This window comes from Kryptolebias marmoratus, linkage group LG24 (genome assembly GCF_001649575.2).
Source record: "Kryptolebias marmoratus isolate JLee-2015 linkage group LG24, ASM164957v2, whole genome shotgun sequence".
In the NCBI taxonomy this organism is placed as follows: Eukaryota; Metazoa; Chordata; class Actinopteri; order Cyprinodontiformes; family Rivulidae; genus Kryptolebias; species Kryptolebias marmoratus.
This window is the reverse complement of record NC_051453.1, coordinates 17,127,847-17,149,220: the sequence shown is the minus strand read 5'-3', so window position 1 is coordinate 17,149,220 and position 21,374 is coordinate 17,127,847. Positions and strand designations below refer to the sequence as shown.

At 41.1% G+C, this 21,374-nt stretch overlaps 1 protein-coding gene across 3 annotated transcripts in view; it reads left to right on the top strand.

The window, feature by feature from the left end:
• Nucleotides 1-21,143, top strand: part of osbpl1a (oxysterol binding protein-like 1A) — a 29,422-nt gene extending 8,279 nt beyond the window's left edge. Inside the window, exons 13-29 of one of the 3 annotated variants that reach the window (XM_017428828.3) lie at nt 1,915-2,049; nt 2,194-2,275; nt 2,982-3,091; nt 8,176-8,338; nt 10,539-10,728; nt 11,975-12,050; nt 12,747-12,881; nt 13,016-13,113; nt 13,313-13,495; nt 14,611-14,718; nt 16,040-16,129; nt 17,186-17,312; nt 19,018-19,131; nt 19,220-19,343; nt 19,424-19,514; nt 19,749-19,769; nt 20,202-21,143. In XM_017428828.3, coding sequence (XP_017284317.1) covers nt 1,915-2,049; nt 2,194-2,275; nt 2,982-3,091; nt 8,176-8,338; nt 10,539-10,728; nt 11,975-12,050; nt 12,747-12,881; nt 13,016-13,113; nt 13,313-13,495; nt 14,611-14,718; nt 16,040-16,129; nt 17,186-17,312; nt 19,018-19,131; nt 19,220-19,343; nt 19,424-19,514; nt 19,749-19,769; nt 20,202-20,304 — 1,950 coding nt within the window. In that variant the 3' untranslated portion in view covers nt 20,305-21,143. The remainder of the gene's footprint in view (nt 1-1,914; nt 2,050-2,193; nt 2,276-2,981; nt 3,092-8,175; nt 8,339-10,538; nt 10,729-11,974; nt 12,051-12,746; nt 12,882-13,015; nt 13,114-13,312; nt 13,496-14,610; nt 14,719-16,039; nt 16,130-17,185; nt 17,313-19,017; nt 19,132-19,219; nt 19,344-19,423; nt 19,515-19,748; nt 19,770-20,201) is intronic. The other 2 variants (XM_017428829.3, XM_017428830.3) reach the window with 2 other exon arrangements.
• The last annotated feature ends 231 nt before the right edge of the window (nt 21,144-21,374 follow it).

The window sequence follows — 21,374 nt, the reverse complement described above, 5'->3', positions numbered from 1 at the left end:
GGTCACTTTTAGGTGGAAATTTGAGTATATAATGAAACTAATAATATTAGGTTATTATTAAATATTCTATATTATCTTAAAATGAACTATATTCCATTTTATATTCTTTTAACTGTCAAATAAATCTGATGCCCACCAATTTATGGATTATTGTGGAAATGGTTTTCACCATCACCTCCATTTTGTTCAAATTTTAGATTTATTTTCAGTTATTTATAATTGTCATTTGAAGTGTTTTTAAGGTAACAGCAATTTCTTGTGCTTTTCTTAATGCGTTTATTTAATTAAACATTGCTTTAAATTGACTGACTGGGGGGAACAAAAGCAGAGTTTATGAAATATCTTGCAGTAGTGTTACATACTAGGCTGGTAAATGTACAATACAGTAAAAGTAAGAATTGTAAGATTCAAATTGTTTTGAATCCAGCCCATTTGTTTAAATTTAGTGCCAACTTAACATAAGCTCAACAGATGTTTTTTTAAGTTATCATCTTCAGTCATAACCTCAACAGGAAAGCTCCAAATCAGAGTGCTGCTCTTTGCAATCCGTCGTGAAACGAGCTTTTAAAGTGGGAGCTTAAAGAAAACAGCAAGCAGCGGCTAGCTGCCATTTCTGTTAGGACTCGATCATTTCCTTTCACTGGGAATCGTGTAAAGCTGCTTGAGTGTAGTTCCACGATGACAATACAAAGATGACAATGAGGATAATAAGACCCTTTTGTTTTCCCTGTGTGGGACAGTTGTGGTCCAACGTTTACACTCATCATGGACATGAATGTCAGGCTGATTTTCACAGTTTCTTTGAGCTGTGCTTTTTTTCCAGGGTGGAATGACATCATACCACCTCAGCGTTTTTTAAAAGCAAGAAATTTTCTGGATTTCACACAGAGTCAGAACCATACGTACAAGCTGAAGTCTGTTCAAAGCACCCACTAATATTTGGTGAAATGTCCTTTAACAAGCTGCACCTCAATGAATTTCTATATCCATCAACAAGCTTCTGGTATAATCCTGGCTGGATATTTGACCACTCTTCTAGGCAGAATTGGTAGAGTTTCTTTAAATTGGTTGGTTTCCTGGAATGGGCTCGGCTTTAAAGCATAATCCACAAGTTTTCTATCGGGCTGAGGCTTTGGGACGGTCAATCAGGAAGCTGATTGTCAGCCTGATATATCCGGTCAGAAACCAGTTCGGATGTGTTTCAGATCCTTGAATCCTCAGCAGTGTCCAAGTTTCACCCATATAGCTCTCCATTTAAGCTGAAGCTGAAGAATTTGGATAGTCCTCTTTCTTCATTATTCATCTTTGCTCTGTTGTTCATTCTTATGTGGCTGTTTAACACACCTTCAGGGCGGCCCTTCATTTTGATTTATTTGTTACAATGACAGTAAAAAGATATTCTATTCTGTTCTATTTCATCCACAATAAATTCAAACTTGTTGTTTTCAACAACCATAGAAGTTGTATGTTGTATAATCAATCATTCCACGCCGAAAAAGAACAAGTCAAATAAATACAGACGTGCAGACTGCAAGTCAATTTCAAATAAAAATTGTTTTATGGAAACAGTTTTGAGTTTGGCTTTGCAGAAACGCTGCAACGAGGACACATTTATTTTGCCTGCAATTAAAAGTTCGGCCATTTTAACAAAAATTTGTTGTCAGTCAAGATAATTCACACTTCTGTGAAAGATAAGTCGTCACACTTCTGCCTTTTGCTTTATAGATGAGATTGGTTTCAATTTTCTGACTATTTAAAAAAATAAAAACCAGTAACATTTGCCATGTTTCTTATTATGTGTTAAATGCATAACCTGCGTATTGATTTGTCCATTAAAAAAAAAAAAAAAATCGAACGAAAACAAAAAAAGCAATTTCAGCGTTCTGTTTTCTTTCTTTTTTTTTTTCTTCCCAGGCATGGCTGGACGCGCTGGAGGAGCACTCGGCTTACAGCACACACTACTGCTCCCCCGAGCAGGGCAGCGTGGGGGAGGAGGAGGAGGAGGAGGGGGGAGGGATGTCACTCGAGGAGCTGACTGACTCCCTGCAGGTGGCTGTAAACACACAAAAAATAAATAAAATAATAATATATACATAATGAGCATCCTGGCACAGTGGTCTGCGGTGTTGTTCTCCGTCTCAGACGCTCTTTTAGTTTCATCTGCATTTCTCTCACGTGTCTCTGAATCACCAGGCAGCGGAGGTCAGCCAGAAGAAGCTGGAGAAGGAGGTGGCAGCTTTCCTGTCCATGCTGAAAAATGATGGGCTGTCAGAACGTAAAAAAAACCTGCTATTTTACTGTCATTTAAGTTTATTTTTTCCACTGGCAGGTGACAAATTAAAGAAAAATGCTGAGTAACAGCGAGGAGAAACCCCTTCAGTGTTATGTTTGTTTTGTTTTTTTTTCTTATGTCATTAATTCTTAAAGCTTTGTTGATTAGATTAGGCATAGCTTTCGTTTTAGTGTTTTATTTGAGTGCTGCCTGAAATACCAGGCCAAACTCTTCCAGAGGTATTAAACTGTGTTAAGAGGGGTGACTGCAAAGGTCAGATCCTATAATTCCCATCATTTTTATTTTTCTGAAACCGTTCAGCGACCTCTTATGTATGGGGGCAGTTTCATTCCAGAAACGACCACTCTCTCCAGAATAAAACTGGATGCAACTCTTCGTTTCTCCACCCATTTAATCGTGTTCCTTTTTTTTTTTTTTAGTTTTTTGTGTATAAAAATAATAATAATTATAAGCCATTTAAGAGTGGTTTCAGTTTTATGCATCGCTAAACAAAATGAACATTATGAAGTACTCCTAATTAAGGCTGAGCCATCTGTTTTTGGCGTTAGAGATTTCACAACTGTGTGTAATGTTTGCAATCTTTCTGGCAGGCTGGTTTAAACAATAAAATGAAGTTTACTTTTGGCAGCTTTTTCTTTTCACTCAGTGCTGTTTTTTTTGGTTTTTTTGTGTGTGTTTTACTCGCCAGCAGGGTTTCCATTACCCGTAGTGCAGAAAATGGAGGAAATCTGTGAGCTGTCCAACGAGACCACCTCCAATCTCAGCATTTGTCTCGGCCTCTTCTCCAGACAGGAAGGGGTAAGTGTCCCAGATGAACTTTATGTGCTGGACTCCTGTGTGGGTTTTGTCTCTTCTGCAGCCTTTTAGTCTTTTTAAACCTTGGTGTTTTATATATATATATAAAAGTGGCTCACAAAAAGACACCATTACATGCTAATATCTGGACATGCTCAGCTCCGACAGAAGCAAATTGCGTTTCCTGTGACACTCTGAAAACTGTAAGGCCTCTGCAGGCCGGTAGCACCCGGGCTGAGAAGGATGACGCGTTTATTTTCTGATTTATGTGACATAAACCTTTTAAAAGAAACTGCAGACTCTGAGTGCTGCAATCCGCAGGATTATTCTTGTTTCTATGTGGTATATTTTTTTTTCTTAAGGCTGAGCTGTAAGAACATGATGTGTTTCATGAGGACCTGTCAAAACAGTTCACACCTTCTTCTGCAACGAGCTACGAGGAGTGCAGTGATTATAAACTGAGAGACACATTTTCTCGTGTGTGTGATTCAATAGTTTTGATTATAATGGCAGGATGCGGCACGTGTATTACACACACACACACACACACTGCGGGGGGGGGCATTGCCTTTAGTGCACAAGAAGTACCAACACAACTTTGTGGTGCAAATGTTGATTCGCAAGAAACGGTTTAATTCTGGTGTTTAGTTGAGGAGGTTTGTTGATTCTTCGAGATGCCTTTTACACCTCAAGCTCATGTTGCTGCGGTAAACTGAAGGCAGCGTGTTGGGAAATTACATCAGAAGCACAGAGACGAGTGCCGCTGATCCGGTTTGCTGCGCCGGGCCGTGAGCCCAGCACCAGTGAGACCCTGGCTGTTATCAGCAGACCCTCAGTGCTCAGTAAAGCTGGGCAACATTTGAAATGATTTATCACGGCACATTTATAACGTTATTGTGTAAAACTGAAATGTAATTATTAAAATTAAATTAGCTTTTCGTGACGAAATGCATATCACCCACCCCATAGCAAGTTTTAAACTAACATCTTCAGTGATCTGTCAGCGCTCAGAGTAGGTGTCGGGAATGACTCTCAGCTACTACCATACAAAATTTTAGCTAAATAGCTGCATAAATAACTTGACTTGTGGCCATTTTTGTGTTAGCTGTAGTTGATCAGCTCCAAAATTTAATCAGCTGTTGATGCACATCCAGCGATTACTTTCAGAGATTTTCACAAAAATCCATCCACTGGTTCATTAGATATTTTGCTAACAGACAGACAAGACTGACTTATTCATGGCCAGCTTGACTCATCAGATGTAGGATGTTGTTATAAACCTGTCACTGACCTGAACAGCATTCTCCTCCCGTTCTGTTTCTCTCAGCTTGTTACCATTTTTAGCCTCCCCTTTTCACTTAGAGTAGCTCTATGAAAACTTGGCCAAAAGCTGCACAAGATTAAAACAAGTTTAGACACTGCTGTAATCGTACGAGAACATCGACCTGCTCGCGTCTTTCATAACAAAGAACATGTTTACAACACTTCCTGTGTTGCCAAAAAAAAACTTAACTGTTTTTTACTTTGTGGCTTTTTAGTACACACAAAGACAAATGGTGTTGGATTTTTTTTTTTTTTCAGAAATATAAGAAACATCAAGTTTGTTTTTTGTTTTATTGGACGAGAAATGAAGTTAAAGGCGTGTCACTCTTCAGGTCTGACTATGTTAGAAGTGTTTTTGCAGCATACCGAAAAATTATCTCACATAAACAATGCAGCCAATCTGCTGGCAGCAGGCTGGATGGCATTGTCCCTCCACAGTCACAAGACATTCTCCACAGGACATTGCTCAACGTTGCTTACGCAGAACAACAAAGCAATTTAGTGTGCGTGTGTATTTGTGTATGCACATGCGTTAGTGTTGAGCAAGAGTTTGTGCTTTATATTTGTTTTAGCAAAAGGAAACACTGACATAAATACAACGTGTGGAGATTAATCAGGGAGCAATGGATTAAAAGGCAGTCTGTGCAGAAACATTGTTCACTTAGAAACAGAACGAGATTAAATCTCTGTGTTAATTTCTACCAGTGATAAGTATGATGTAAGAAATCAAAGAGCGCAGATCTGCTTCACGTTATAATTAAAATTTCGTCACTTTTGCACATTGTGAAGTTGACTTTATTATGATCTGCCAGCTCTGAAGGGCTGAGATTATTTCAGTGTTTCTTTTTTTCTCTCTCTCTCTCTCTCTCTCTCTCTCTCTACTCCGTGTTATTGCCGGTTGCAGTTCGAGATAATTTCTGGCACTTTCTGAAGCAGATCATAATCTGAACGTCTCGTCGGAATGAGAATTAGTCGCTGCTGACGCCTTTCTGATGGTGTGCTTTATTTGTGCTGCTGCTTTGGATGCACTGTAGTAATGAATGTGCTTTATGGGCTGTTGGATATTTAAACCAGAGCATACATAGATTTTATGTGAAAATGCCCGGATTTCGTCCTAAAAAGCAAAAGAAAATCTAGGGTTTTACAATTAAAATGACCAGGTCTTTGCCAGGTTTCTAAAATTATTCAAATCTAACCTCAAGTGTACAAAGCCACTTAACAGATTCTACTGTGTCATTTACTAAATAAAAACAACGCCAAAATGGAAAAACTTGTATATGAAAAACCATATCCACTCCTGCTGATTTCACAGGATTTAGGAAGGCAAGTTTCAGCCGGGAGCTGCTGATCAAATGGATCATCTGATCACCTCTATAAAAGCAGGAGTTTTGCCAGTTTGCCGCTCTGGAACAAACAGGTGTGTGTTAACACAACGTCAAGGGGGAAAGACATCAGCAATGACCTTAGAGGAACTGTTGCTGCCAGCAATCTGGGAAGGATCAAAGGTAATTTCCAAAACGATCTGACACCCATTATTCTACAATGAGAAAGATTAACACCAAGTGGAAAACATTTAGGACCGCTGCCAATCTTCCGAGGAGTAGATGGTCCAGCAAATTCACCCCAAGGTCAGACTGTGCAATACTCAGAGTCAAACAAAAGGAAAAACCCATTTGCTCCGTGTCAGACTCCACTGGCCTCAGCTAGCAGGTTAGAGGTTGAAGCTCAGTGGAGGACAATTAGAAAAAGACTGAACAAGTATGGCTTGTTTGAAAGGGTTGCAGGAGAAAATCTTTTCTCTCTAAAAACAACATGGCAGCACAACTCGGGTTTCCAAAGTTGTATTTGAACGAAGCACAGGACTTCTGGAACAATGTCCTTTAGACAGATTGGACCAAAGTAGAGATGTTTACCCACAGTGCACAGCTCATACCTAATAACCAGCTGACAGCACGGTGGTGGAGGAGTGATGATTTGGGCTTGTTCTGCAGTCTCTGAGTCGACCATGAGCTCCTCTGTAGAGCAAAAGATTCTGGAGTCAAATGTGAGGCCATCTGTCTGACAGCTGAAGCTGGGACCAAACTGGGTCATAAAACAGAACAATGATCCAAAACACAGCAGCTGATCTACAACAGAATGGCTGAAAAAGAGAAGAATAAAGATGTTCTAATGGTCCAGTTATAGTCCAGACGTCAGCCTGACTGAAATGCTGTGGGATCTTCAGAGAGCTGAGCAGAAACAAATGTCTGCAAACATCAATGAACTGAAGCGACGCTGGAAAGAAGAGTGGGCCGAATTACCTCCACAACCATGTGAAACACTGATAAATTCAGTCAGAAAATGACTACTGAGAGTCACTGCTGTGGAAGATTGTTCTGAATCATAGGGCGACACACAACTTTTATATTTTAGCCTCAGTTTTGTTTAGTAAATAATGGCACAGTGGAATACTTTGTGTGTTTTGGTCCACTAGAGGTGTGGATGTGAAGTCATATAATTAAAAGAGAGTGACCTTTCTTTTTACCCATGACTGGGTTTTGTTGTTGTTGTTGTTGTTTTTTTACATATCGTCCCAGTTGCTCTGCTAAACACGGACAAAGCCATGAAAAGCTTTATCACCATCTTCAGAAATAAGGAGGGAAAAATCACCTGCCCTTTGTCATGCGCGACTGACAGGGCTTCATCTCTAAAACACAAGATGGTTGAACTCCTGCGGCATCTTCAGAGGAGAAGCGGTGGCTGCCACGAGCCGACTGAATGCTCCGCTCAGTCAGGTCGCTGCTGCCTTTCCGAGTTTACACACGACCCCAGGCCTCCTTCGCTCAGCTGTGCTGCCTTTTGAACTCCAGCTGCAGACCGCACTACAAAAGGCCCGACAGAATCTCAGAGCTCTGCCCTCTCAATAGAGCCGATATCAGTGGAAGGAACTGAAAAACGTAGCATATAGGACAGCTTGCACATGACGGGTTACAGTCTGAAAGAAGCAGCAAGCCCCCTCCTGCAAAGGAATGACGCTGAACCACATCCGGCTCCTGCAGCTCTGCGTTTTCAGCGGTCCGGTCAGCGGACGCAAGCTCCTCTATGAAATTGAAATTCATCTGTCTGTCATTGCCTCCGACATTTGGCGGGTATTTAACCAGCATTCCTTTTGTCTCTCTGTCAGGGACCTCCAGCTGGATGAACGTGCTTCCAGTGTGTCTGTAGGGGCAGGGAAACAAGATTTATTTAGCAAAAGGTGGAGGCAAAACTAAGCTCCTATTACCAAAACTAATATTTAGTGTGAAAAAAATAAATAAAGGTTCAGCTTATGGTTTATTCAGAGTCCCATTACCCGTCATTCGATACTCTCTCCTGCACAGGAATCATGTTCTCCAGCAGAACATTTGAGACGATAAGGCAGCCGTTCTCGGTTACAGGGGGTGAAAAAAAAATAAATAAATAAAACAGAAAAAACATGGCTCGTCCAGCTCAGCTCCTTCTCAGCCTCTGTCACTGTGGGTCAGCCAAAGAACGGAGGATCAGTCAGCTCACATTCTGATTATTTGCAGAGCTGCTGCCATCCCAGAATGTCTGATAGGCATGAACATTTGTTTGCAGAATCAAATTTTGGTCACCATGAGAACGCCATATCTACAGTCCTTGGAACACAGTGTAGAACTCGTGTTGGCTTCTGTGAGTGATTAGTCTGTTCCCTTCTGTCTGTGTGTGTGTGTGTGTGTGTGTGTGTGTGTGTGTGTGTGTGTGTGTGTGTGTGGTGAGCTCAGGTGTGCAGTCTGAAATTGGAGCAGGAGGTAGACAAGAATAAGATCCTCTCCGAGGCGCTGCAGACTCTTGCCACGGAGCACCACAAACTTGAGCAATCCTTCATCAAGGGATCGTCACCGCGCAGCGCCCTCAGCGAGGATGAGTTCTACGACGCCGTCTCTGGTGAGTTGACAAGTTGTCGAGCGCCCGTGCGCCTCGGAGCATCCGTGACGGGCTCCCCTTCACGCTCGGCGCACTCTCGTTCACCTGCAGGACGCCGGGAAAGTTTCTCGAGGCCGCTCTTGGTAGGTTCGCCCCCTCCTTGAGACTCGGGCGCTGGCCCGTTTGTGTTGAGACAACCGCCTGAGCCCAGTGCCTGATGCTTGATGGAGCTTTCCAAAATGGAAACTGTGGAACGTTTGGGAGTTTGTGAAACCTGGACGCTTTGCAGATATTTAACTAAATCAGTTTTGTGGATGGGAAGGAGCATGAACACTAGTGTAAACCTGCATGGGAGATTTCTATAAACTATTGTTGAGCATGTTCATTTTTCAACCCACTGCCAATGCAAATGAAGCTGAGAACAAAAGTAAATTGATTTCTGTTGATAAATGTAGGTTTTTCCATTCACGAGGCCTGTTGTAATTACAACATAGCTGCCTGATTCTGTCACTTAAGCTGACAGCAATAATTTTCTAAAGCTCTAGCAATCCTTCACTTGTGTACCAGCAGCTGAGTGAAACTAACAGAAGTTTAACATTTTCATCAATATTTCATGACGGTTGATTAATGTTTTGCTCCGGTTGCGACGCGCTGTTTCGCTTGAGGTTGATTAGACTAACTCTTTATTATTACCAGACGTCTAATCTCTGAATTTAAACCAAATTAATTTTGATGAGCTTTATGTGCCGCATTATTGGCAAAGACTTCAGTGCCAGTCAAGAGAGCAGCGACAACATCAAAAGCAGGTACTTGAAGAGAGTGACTCAGATCTTTGTATAATTAGTAAAAAGACGGAATTCGTAAAACTAAAATCAGCTTAAAATCAACCTGAAAAGATCAAATTCCTGACCGGAAGTGGTACTGAACACATCTTGGTGCTTTTTTAACATAAACACTTAATGTAGAAGATTTATAAGAACAGTGTGACATTTATCTGTCGAAGTTGTGTGAGTAAGCTCATAAGAGCACAGTCTCCAGACAACATTTACCAGTTTTTACATTAGTGGCATTTCTTGTTCAAAGGAAAGTAGCGTTCCTTTAGGGAACGTTGATCTCCCACCGCTTTGCGAACAAAAGTTTTAAACGAAGATGTTGCACAATCTGTTAGTTCTTGGAGTATGTGTTTTAGAATGGTGTTAACAACTACCACATCAAATTTTAGCTCATTCTGTATATTCAAAAAAAAAAGTTAAAAAACAAAAACATTCTGTATAGAAATGACCGAGTTATTACCACTTTTGTGTTTGCTCAATTCAGTTAGCTGTAGCAGCCATTTTGAATTGGGTTGACTCCAAAAGGTAGTCAGTTGTAAATGTACACCCACTTGATTATTTTCTGAGAGTTTTATTAAAAGCGGTCCAGTAGTTCATGATATATTTTGCTAACAGACAGACAGAGTTGACTCCAATAGTGAACAGCAGAGTTTTAAACTCGGATCTCATGAGATCAGTGTGTGCTTTGAGTATGTGTTGGGGCTGGCTTCTGGCTACTACCACACAAAACTTAAGCTCAGTTCCTCTAAAATTGACTGAGTTATTGGCATTTTTATGTTCACTAAAGGCCTTTACTGTGGCAGCCATCTTGAATTGGCTTGACTCCAAAAGTTCATCCGTTGTAGATGTCCATCTACTGATTACTATCTGAGCTATCCAACTATTAATTCCTTTTTTCCTAAGAAACGGACAAACACAAAACACAGACACAGGCAGTTACATGATTGCCCACCTGTCATGGCGGCGGGTGATACTAAGAACCTAAATGTTGACTGATATGATCCTCGCTAGTATCGTTCTGTAAAACTGGAAGCGGTTAAGGTTGTGGTGGAAAAGCTGATTGAGGTGCGTTTGAAATTGAAAAGCAAAAATGGTTTAAAGATAAAATCTAAATTATAAATTAAATTTAAAAAAAATTCAAACTCATAAAAAGCGCAAGTTTCCTTTAATACATGGGCTATTTAATATTAAAACAGGTTTTCAAAGAGCTGCTCGTAATTTTTGAACAACTTTATTGATACAGACTTGTCAGTCAGGCTTAAAAAAAAAATCTTTCCTTTTTAATTAAAGGAGTTTCCTTTTGTGCTCTTCAGCAGCTCTCGTGTAATCAGCCTTTGAAACCGCCCTGCTAACGCACTTCATTATCTCCACGTGTTGGTCTCTGTCAGAATCAGGCTCTGAGCTCTCCCTGAGCGGCTTCGAGACGGTGGACGACCATTCCTTTGAAGAGGACGAGGAGGAGGACGAAGGCTCTGTCATGCTAAGCAGCCCTTCCAGCAGCCCCGCCAGCAGCATGCTGCAGGAGGATCACCATGGAGACGGGGACGAGACTCAACCCAACGGGATAACAAAGCATAGGTCAGCAGTGCAATATGCCCCCACAGTTTTGTAAATTGGCCTCACACCCCCCCGAGGCTTTTATCTCTGCTTTAAGGATGAACAAACTCTACAAAGGGAGCTGTGTTCCCATATCGGTCTGCCATTGTTGCAGGTATTTCGGCTGCTCGGAGAGTTTTGGTTCGTTCGGGGATCATTTATTTCCTCCCGTCCTCCCTCAGGTCTTTCCACTTCATGGTGTGAATAATTTAGAGCGAAGGCCCGCCTGGTGAAGGCATGGGAAAGGGTTGTATTGAACAGACTGAGCTCTGTGTCGCGCTGTTAAATATTGATAAGGTCACAGTGTAATGCAACAATCAGTTAGCAGCGTGAGCCCTTGTTGGCTGATGCCTCGGCAGCTTTGGAGTCCGGCGCAGCTCACGTGATTCAGGTGTATTTTAACCTCTCATTTTACACATACCTCAGGGTACTCTTATGAAAGCCCACGTTCACACTGATGTTTTCCTCTTGTCATTTTTATTTTATTTTTCCGTAAGTTCTCTGCACTCTCATTACTTGTGCAACCTTTGCCCTGTTTTAATCATTCCTCTATCAAAAGATTCAGCTCATTCATTCCTTCGTTTTATACTTTTAAAACTAATTAACTTTATTTGCAAATACTTTTCCAAAGAAAATGCATTGAAAAGTTTTCAGTTCCGCTGTTCTCTTTGAAATCTGCTTCAGCATAGATGCTATATTTTTGTCTTCTTATGCTACTGTTAAGTTTTAGCTACTGTTCTGCTACTTTAGGGCTTTAGCTAGCCTTTAGCTACTTTTAACTTCTACCTACCATTTCACTCCCTTCATATAGGCTTTGGCAACATTTAGCTTTTAGCCAGTTTTTTTGCTACTATTAATTTTTAGCAAGTATTTTGCTACTTTTAGCTTGTGTTTTGACTTTTTTTTTTAACCTTTTAGCTAGTGTTCTGCTTCTTTAAGGGTTCACAACACAGCACTATTACCTGCATTTTAGCAGGAAGTAGAATTTCTCTGAGTAGTTTCCAAACTGTGGAGCTTTCCCAGCCTGTTTGGTCAAGCGTGCTGCAGGAAATAGGTTTTGCTGCTGATGTTCGTCTGCCTGGACTTCTTGTCTAATGTGTCACCAGCTGCAGCTACTGTTTGTCTGCTACATCGGCTGTAATGAAATGTGGCTGCTTTCAGAGCACCGGCACAAAGTGACTCCATTATGCACGCCTTGCGGTGGATGTATAATTATGTGTTATTTCAGGACAAGCTTACCTGCGCCGATGTTTTCGAGGAACGACTTCAGCATTTGGAGCATCTTGAGAAACTGCATTGGGATGGTAAGAACAATGTTATTTGTTTTCTTTTTTTTTACCGGTATTGCTGTCATGTGTGGATCATTGGGACATTTTCAGCTTGAATCAGTTACCAGCATCAGATCTGTGAGGCTAAAAGATTCCTTTTCCTTAAAAGAACTATCTTCATTGGGATGCTAAAAACCTTACCAGATGAAGACCAGCTGCTCAGTTCAACACGTTCTTCCTATCAGAATTTCGCAGCTTTCCCGTCACCGCTGGCGGTAAATAGCGAATATGTATATGAAACCTGCTGAGCAGCACCATGTTAACCTTGTTTTTGAGACTTCTGGGTTGCTATGGGAGGAGAACACACTCTGTACGTCCTAACAGAGCCGCTGGCATGGCACGTGGCAGCAGCATTCTCCAATTTACTAACATTTCCTCTGACAATAAATCATGTAATGCCCAGAGACTGTGTGTACTTTTACTGTAGTAACCACAGACTAGGCTCAGAAAGAGTTCAAGGCATCATGGAATGGGGTAATGAGCTTGTACTTAAGATTGTGTTTTGATCCAGAGCGACGTGCGTATTATTGCATCGTCGACGAAATTTGACTAAAGTCTTTTAAAAGCTCTGCCTGGATATTTGACTTTCAAGGGCGTGCTTTGTGAAAGGACTCTGCTGTCTTTTTCACGATGAAACCTTGTCCTCCTCCCTCCTCCCCACGTCTCTTCCAGGAGCTTTCCAAGATTACAATGCCAGTGATTTTCAATGAGCCGCTCAGCTTCCTGCAGCGTCTGACCGAGTACATGGAGCACACGTACCTCATTCATCAGGCCAACTCGTCCACAGATTCTATTGAGAGGATGAAGGTAGGATGCATTTTAACTTCAGTGATTTAGCTTGACCAAATTACTTCAGCCGCCTTGCTGTGGGCCCAGTTTAATGGGCTTTGCTTTCGAGCTCAGCACGTTTGATTTCGTGTGTGTGTGTTTGCCTTCGGCAGTGTGTGGCTGCGTTTGCGGTGTCGGCCGTGGCCTCCCAGTGGGAGCGGACAGGTAAACCATTCAACCCTCTGCTCGGAGAAACCTACGAACTGGTCAGGTGGGTGGTTTTGACTTTGACTTTTATTGTTTGCTGAGCATATTACCGCTACTGCCAACAACGTGTTCACTTCCTTTACCTCAAAATTCAGTGTGTGTATCATAAAGCTTTGAAGTTGTCTGAACTTTAGCAAACCGTGTGGCAAACAGTCTCGAACAGTCTCACTGTTTTTGTTTTTTTTTGTTTGTTTTTCCTCCAGAGAGGATCTGGGTTTCAGGCTCATATCGGAGCAGGTGAGCCATCACCCTCCAGTCAGCGCCTTCCACGCTGAGGGCGTGAAGCAAGACTTTGTGTTTCATGGATCCATCTACCCCAAGCTCAAGTTCTGGGGAAAGAGTGTAGAGGCCGAGCCAAAAGGTGTCATCACCCTGGAGCTGGCCAAGTAAGAACCTCTGGGTGATTTAAAAAAATATATACAACCCCAATTCTGGAAAAGTTGGGACGTTGTGTAAAATGGTTTGCAAACCTCATGAACCCAAATTTTATTCACAATGGAACACAGTAAACACATCAGATGTTTAAACTAAGAAATTGGTCCATTTTTAGGCTAAAATAAGTTGACCTTGAAGTTTAGGGCAGCAACACATCTAAAAAAAAGTTGGAACAGGACCATGTTTAGCTCTTTGAAGCATCTCTTCTTCTTTTAACATCAGTCTGTAAACATCTAGCATTTGAGGAAAGCAGCTGCTGGAGGTTTTGGAGGGAATTCTGTCCCGTTCTTGTCTAATGGAGGATTCTGGCTGTTCTACAGTTCTGAGTCGTCTTTGCTGGATTTTCCATTTCAGGATGTGTCAAATGTTTTCAATTGGTGAGAGGTCTGGACTGCAGGCGGGTCAGTTCAGCTCCTGGACTCTTCTACAATGAAGCCAAGCTGCTGGAATGATGCAGACTGAGGTTTATTATTGTCTTGCTGAAATATGCAAGGCCTTCCCAGAAAAAGACATAATCTAAATGGGAGCATGTTGATCTAAATCCTGTAGATACTTTTCTTCATTGTGCCTTTCCAGATGTGAAAGCTGACCACACCATGCACACTAATAAACCCCCATACCATCAGAGAGGCAGGCTTTTCAACTGTGTGCTGATAACAAGGTGGATGGTTCCTTTCCTCTTTAGTACGGAGAATGTGGTGTTCATGGTTTCTAAAAGGAATTTCAAATTTTGATTGGTCTGACCACAGAACAGTTTCCCGCTCTGCCTCAGTCCATTTTAAATGAGCTTTGGCCCAGAGAAGATGGCAGCATTTCTGGATGCTGTTCACATCTGGCTTCTTCTTTGCATGATTGAGCGTCAAATGGTTCAGTTTCTCACTTAAAGCATTTTCTGTTTCTTATGTTCCGTTGTGAATAAAATATGAGATTTGAAGAACATTTCATTCTGGTATTTACATTTTACACAATGTCCCAACTTTGTCAGAATTGGGATTGTAAAATAAAATTTTAATAATACTAATAATAACAATGACGATTTATCTTTTTTATAATATTGTTCCTCCAGGCACAATGAAGCCTACACATGGACAAACCCGACATGTTGTGTTCACAACATCATTGTGGGTCAACTATGGATTGAGCAGTATGGAAACGTGGAGCTGATCAACCACAGGTCTGAGGGCAAAACAATCCATGTACAGTACTGTGCAAAAGTTTAAAACCACCCCATTTAGTTATTTATTATTTATTTATACACACAGATAGGTAGATGGATAGATTGTGTATTGCTTCTAAGCAGCCAGACATTCCTGCAGTCTTTTTTTTGTGGTCATGATGAATAGTTTTTTTTTTTTAGACTTTCTGAAGGTCTTTCAAAGTTTTTCTTTGAACTTTGATCATAACAGCATACTGTGTGGTGTGTGTGCTTAAAAATAAAAATAAGTGCAACAGATGAAAGGTATTTGAAAGTCATGTCTTTAAGCAACAAAAAAACCCATTAACAACCTGAGAGATGCATCGTCCTTCAGTTGATCGTCTATCCTGTGGGTTTTCAGCTAATAGCTCTTTGAAAATCAACTTCTTAGTGGTAAAATATTATTTTATGTGTCAAATCATGTTAACTTTGATGTTTTTTGAAGATTCAGCTGAAGAAATGGGAACAAATTGTGTCTTTACGACAGGCTGCTGGTAACAAAGTGCCCGAATATCCAATTTATATTTGGTTTTTCGTTAAGTTGTCTGCTTTGTGTCGACACAACAGACATTCGTCCCATGAGCTTAAGAGCCTTTTATGGCTGTCTGATTCATAAGTCAGAGCTAAGTGGCTTAACAAACCAATAAAACACTCCCCACTCCCACTGTTGCAAGACATCAGTGGGCCACATGAAATGGTTCAGGAAAAGACTTAAAGATCATGACAAACGTCTGAACTCCCCAGATGTAAAACAAGTCTAATCCACAAGCCCCATTCAGTACCAGGGAGGCGGTCGTAATGTTACGGCCGATTGGTTTATGTGCATTTACAGAGTCACAATTGGATGGAAAACAGCTTCTTGTTCTTAAGAACTGAGGGATTTTTCATTATGCCACAGCACAGTGAAATTTGAACAACAAGGTGAGGAGGGGTGTTGCATTTTTCATCACCGCCTTGCAGAGAGTTTCCAATACAATACATCCAGCCACGGTCAGTGATGTTTCAGGGGAAGCTGTACATCAGCTGCTTCTTCTGTAAGATCAAGAATTTAATAATGCTTAGTTAATTAGGAAAAAAAAACAAGTCTCCAGTCACTGTAGAAGCTTTACCATCGCTAGAGCCGTGGCAAATACATTTAATATCAAACAAAATTCCACACATGTATTTTATTTCTCTGTGACACAGTAAAGGCTGTCAATTTAGATAACTTAAATCTTTTACTAATGAACAGCTGTGCACGTTTTCTTAGACTCAGCCACAGAAAAGTGAAAGAATTACGCTCCTCCTTTTTGTTTCCCAGAACCGGTGAAAAGTGCTGTCTGAACTTCAAACCATGTGGACTTTTTGGAAAGGAGCTGCACAAAGTTGAAGGTTATATTCTCGATAAAAGGTACAGCGTGATGTTGAGAAAATGTTTTTGTTTCGCTTTTTTTTTTCTTGAATACTGGTGAAATTTAGACATGAAGGTGATGCTAAAATAACTTCAGGCACTGCAGTTTAGTCCTTTGCTTTCGATTTTTTTGAACTCATGTCACACGCTGGATTATTCATCTCTGTTTTTGTATGTTTGCAGCATATTCTGGGATGCCGTGAGTGCCAGGCAAAAATTAGTTTTGCTTCAGTATCAGATGGAATGACAGTCATTTTCAAACTGTGAATCCATCTGCCTGAGGGTTTCCAAATCATGTTCTACCAAACATTAGTGCCGATATAATTCAATAAGCTGCTTACAGCCATTTAAGCTTCATCTGTAAATCAGGACGCTCAAAGTGAAGTACCACTCATGGCCAAAAGGTCTTGTCGGGGAGTTTGAGCAAAAAGTGATCCAGATCTGCTCCAACGTTTAATCCTATAGCCATCCTTTGCATTTTCTTTAGGTTTTATAAAACGTCCACCTGGTAGTTTATTCTGTAATCTTGTCAGACAAATTAAAGCGCCGTCAGTTTAAAAAAAAAAGAGAAAAGAAAATCGTCCGCAGCTGCATTGCCTCCCTGGCAGAGGAACAATTGGCACTGTTTATAGGTTATTACGAAGAGAAAACAGCTCTCGAGGCACACATGCACTGATGCAACAAATGAAAGTCGGGATCCACAAGTGTGAGAAAGGCATGAAAGAAGCAAAAACAGCAGAGACAAAGAGGAACAGATGGTTCAGTCAAAGCGAGGGGACAAGCAGAGCTGGTGACTCAACAAAAATGACTGGACACAACTAGGTGCTCCAGCTCAAGCAAAGGCTTTAATATGCAAACACACCAGTACGGACAAACAACACAACTCTCAAAGTGAATTCTCCGGAAATTTCCCACAGATAAAAGTGCTTTTATTTTATTGAATTTTGAGGCTTTGTCAGGTAGAAGGTTTTCATTTGTTAAAGCTCAAAACCGACTGAAGTCATCACAAGCAATTGTGCCTGAGGATATATGTGTGTGTGTGTGTGTGTTTGACAGTAAAAAGAAGCTGTGTGCGCTCTATGGCAAGTGGACCGAGTGCCTGTACGTTGTTGACCCGGCTGCCTTTGAAGCACACAAGAAAAACGACAAAAAGGGGGGAGACGAGAAGAAAGCCAGCAAAGCGGTATGAATTACCCTACAGGAGTCTGCAGCAAAGTAGAGTTAGTTGCAAAGTAAAAGAGAGAGCTCCGACTTCCCACTTGCATGAGGTACAAAGAATGCAGCATGATTAGAAGTTGGAGTTTGGTACAGATAAAGATAGGGAGACTGAATACATCTACATTTTGCTAATTCTGGAGCAATCTATTGCAGATCTGAACCGCTGTTTTTTTTTTTTTCACATGTAGTCATTTCAGACACCCAAATTCATTCACTGACAAAAAATGTTACACACACAGATGGAATGGTTTAATTTGGATGTGCTTGGTCCGCATGCAGACCGGCAATGACAATGTAAATGTTTGGATTTGCAAGGTTGGCACATCTAGAATGGACACCAAAGGATCTACACCTACCAGCCTCTATATCAGATACATTTGTTCAATTGCTTGTTAACACTAAAAGCTAATCAGCCAATCACACGGCAGCAACTCAGTGACATGTAGACGTTGTGAAGACGACTTGCTGAAGCTCAAACTGGGCGTCAGAATGAGGAAGAAAGCAGACTGAAGTGGCTTTGAATGTGGCTGTGGTTATTGGTGCCAGACGGGCTGGTTTGAGTGTTTCAGAAAGGGCTGATCTCCTGGGATTTTCACACTCAATCTCTAGGGTTTATAGAGAACGGTCCAAAAAACGAGAACCTATCCAGTGAGCGGCATTTGTGTGGACAAAAAAAGCCTCGTTAATGTCAGAGGTCAGAGGAGAATGGATAGACTGGTTCAAGATGACAGAAAGGTAACGGTAGCTCAAATAACCACTGGTTCCAACAAAAGTCTACAGAAAACCATCTCTGAACACACAACATGTTCAACAAGACAACAGGACAGACCACAAGGGCTGATTATTGTATTTTACCCCAAATGTTACAGAACCCCGTAACATTTTAGCCTTCCAGCCGGACGCAGGTATTGTTCTCTGTACAACACCTTGTGTCGTCCCGCGCCATGTCTCAACAGCTGGAATCAGTCGGACTCCAAGTTCACCACCAAATGCATAGGCTGCCATTAACACCAGTGCAGCGACAGCTGCTTTTGACGTTGTGCCATAACCCAGAGATGTGAACTAATGACGAGTGAAATCCTATCAAGTTCAGTGAGGAATCTCAGTTCTGCACAGTTATTGGATGGAGAGTGGAGGGAACCAAACCTATCAACGTTCTGCAGTGACACATCAGTGTTATTCTTTGTATCGTGGTGTGGGGAGCTGGTAGTGATTTAAGGGACCCTGGTGGCACAGAGATTCTTCACGTCTGATCAGCTCGGGCGTCTATTCTGACCCAGTGCCAGTCTGCTTGCTCCTGAGTTAGAACAGCTGTGGGCTGACTTGGCGCAGGTGAAGATTCAGCTGTATGACTCTGTTCTGCTGCAAATCATCGCTTGTATCTACACTCCAAGGGCTACAGCGTCTTACCGTCTCAGGACCACCAGGTTCTAACACGGTTATCCATTTGATCTGATATTGTAACCTTTGCAATACAGTCACATGACCTCTCAAGATGTACAGTTTTCATTTCGACCATTCCATCTTCCATCTTTCTGTTTTTGTCACCAAATATATAGGCTCCCCTGCACAGTAGAAGGTATATACTATAATAGTTGTCAGGAGATGTTATCAGATCTAGGCTGCGTATGCTAAAAAGCTCAAGTGTTATATTTTTGTTGCTTGTTAAGGGTTGTACTGGGGCTCAGGAGGCGGTTCCCTCTCCAGCTGCAGACACCGTGGAGGTGATTCCTGGCAGCCAGCTGCTGTGGAAAATCGCGCCCAGACCAGCCAACTCCGTCCAGGTCTTACTGAGCCTCTCATGATCAGGCCATCAGTAGACCTAAAATAATCCTTGCATTTTTAACAAACCTTCTTACTCGTTAACATCAGATGTACAGCTTCACGTCCTTTGCAATGCAGCTGAACGAGCTGCGCAAGGAGATGGAGGGAGTCATTCCCCAGACCGACTGCAGGCTCAGACCGGACATAAGAGCCATGGAGAATGGCGACATCGGTAAGGATTGTTAGCAAGCTGATTGTTAGTAAATCACATCCACCTCGCTCCGATGCTCAACTGTGTCATGCCTCGAACAGACCACGCCAGTGAGGAGAAGAAAAGGCTTGAGGAAAAGCAGAGAGCTGCTCGAAAAAACCGCTCGAAGGCCGACGAGGAGTGGAAGACCAGGTGAAGACTCCCTAAATCTCCCAGCAGGCTTTTTTTACTGTTAGCTAATGTGTGTCGTGGTAGGTTTTTTAGTTTCCAAATGGACAGGTCTACCTTTAATACCGCAGTTTGTCACTACTATCTTTGCTTTTTCACATTTTGCTGCTCGGAGTTGTTTGAGCCTAATTCCATTTTATCTCTACTTGTTTTTGTTTGTTTGTTTTTTTTCTGCTGCATCCTTGCTTTGGTGCTAAGGAATCCTCCACTGGGCCCGAGGTTAGAGCTGCTCACTGTTTGACTGACGTGTTTTGATGTGATCACGTGACCCTCTGCGCTTTCAGACACTCCTTGCTTTCTGAATGGGAAACCTCATCTGTAACCGTGTCACATTTTCAAGAACGACTCACAGATTTTAGTCTCACAGCTGCTTAAAAAAATAAAATAATAAAAAAAAAGATCTGCTCTTTCTTTCACCAGCATGACAGCTCCCCTCACTGGCACTAAATGCAATTACTCGAGCACTACAGGTGTCTTCCCTCAGAATCCGTCCTTCCCCACTTAATCCCAGTTAATGTTAGCTCCAAGCAAACAACCAGATCAGCCGCCCGACGACTGAGATGAAGCAGGCTTTCTCTTGATTCCTCTGTTCCTCTGGTTTTGTTTGACTTTCAGCAGCTGAATGTTGATGCGCCTCCTCTCTGTTTTCAGGTGGTTCCAGCAAGGACAAAACCCTTACACTCGCTCTCAGGACTGGCTCTTCTCTGGCGGATACTGGGACAGGAAGTACAGCCAACTGCCAGATATTTATTAATACACAGAAAAGTACTATAAAGAGCATTGTTAACTTGTTTTTTTTTTATGTAGTACCTACAGTGATTAAAGCACTACAAGAAATGTGTATCTAAATAGTGTGACCTAAATCTAGATCATAACGGGAAAATTGTTGATAAAAAGATATCATTAATCAGTTGTTGTTTGACGATTCTTTGACTTGTAGCATTTGGTTTCACACTGAGAAGCTTTGTTTCTGGACCTTAGGAGCCAGTGGACTGTGGTTTTTGATTTTTACTGTATAATCTTCTTTTAAATGTTCAAAATTGTAAATTGGGTATTGGTATATATATATATATATATATATATATATATATATAATGTATGTATGTATATATCAGAATCTACAGTCTTCATTGACCAAATGATTCACCACTAATCTGGGCTTCAGTTAAAAACTAGTCTGTTTTATATAAGGCTGATGTAGATGTTTCTCTGTTTTTTTTTCTTTCCTTGTGAAGTAAAAAAAAAAAAGAAGAAGAAAATGCTTTCAAACACACTTACAACCAACACTGTATTTTTCTGTCCGTCCCGTCCTTTGTAACGAACTACGAGCTGCCCGGCAGCAGTTTCTGCTTTTCAGATCATCTCTGTTGTGCTCTGCACCCAATAAAGCAGCTAAAAAGAGCTTTGTAAAAAGGTAAAATCGGATCATATTTTTACTGAAAATTCAAATTGTGAATATTGTACAAAGAACATCAAAAGAAATGGTTAGGATTTATGAAGTTATAGAAACTATCTTTTATTTTAAGTTATTTTGCATTCATATAAAGCATTGAAAGTATTTTATTGCAATTCTAAATAAAAGATTTCAATGTATTTGTGCATGTTTTTACTTTTGATGCCACATATGAGCCCTATTGAGCAGGGAGAAAATTTATAACTCATATATTAAGAATTAGGTTGATAAAATATCTGCATATATTAGTCAGATGTCAGTAATTAACTACTTTACTCAATATAGCATGTTTTACAGTAATACTCTGTCTAGTAATTAAAACTTATCTATTATCAATTTATAGGCATATAATAGACATTAAAATGATTTAA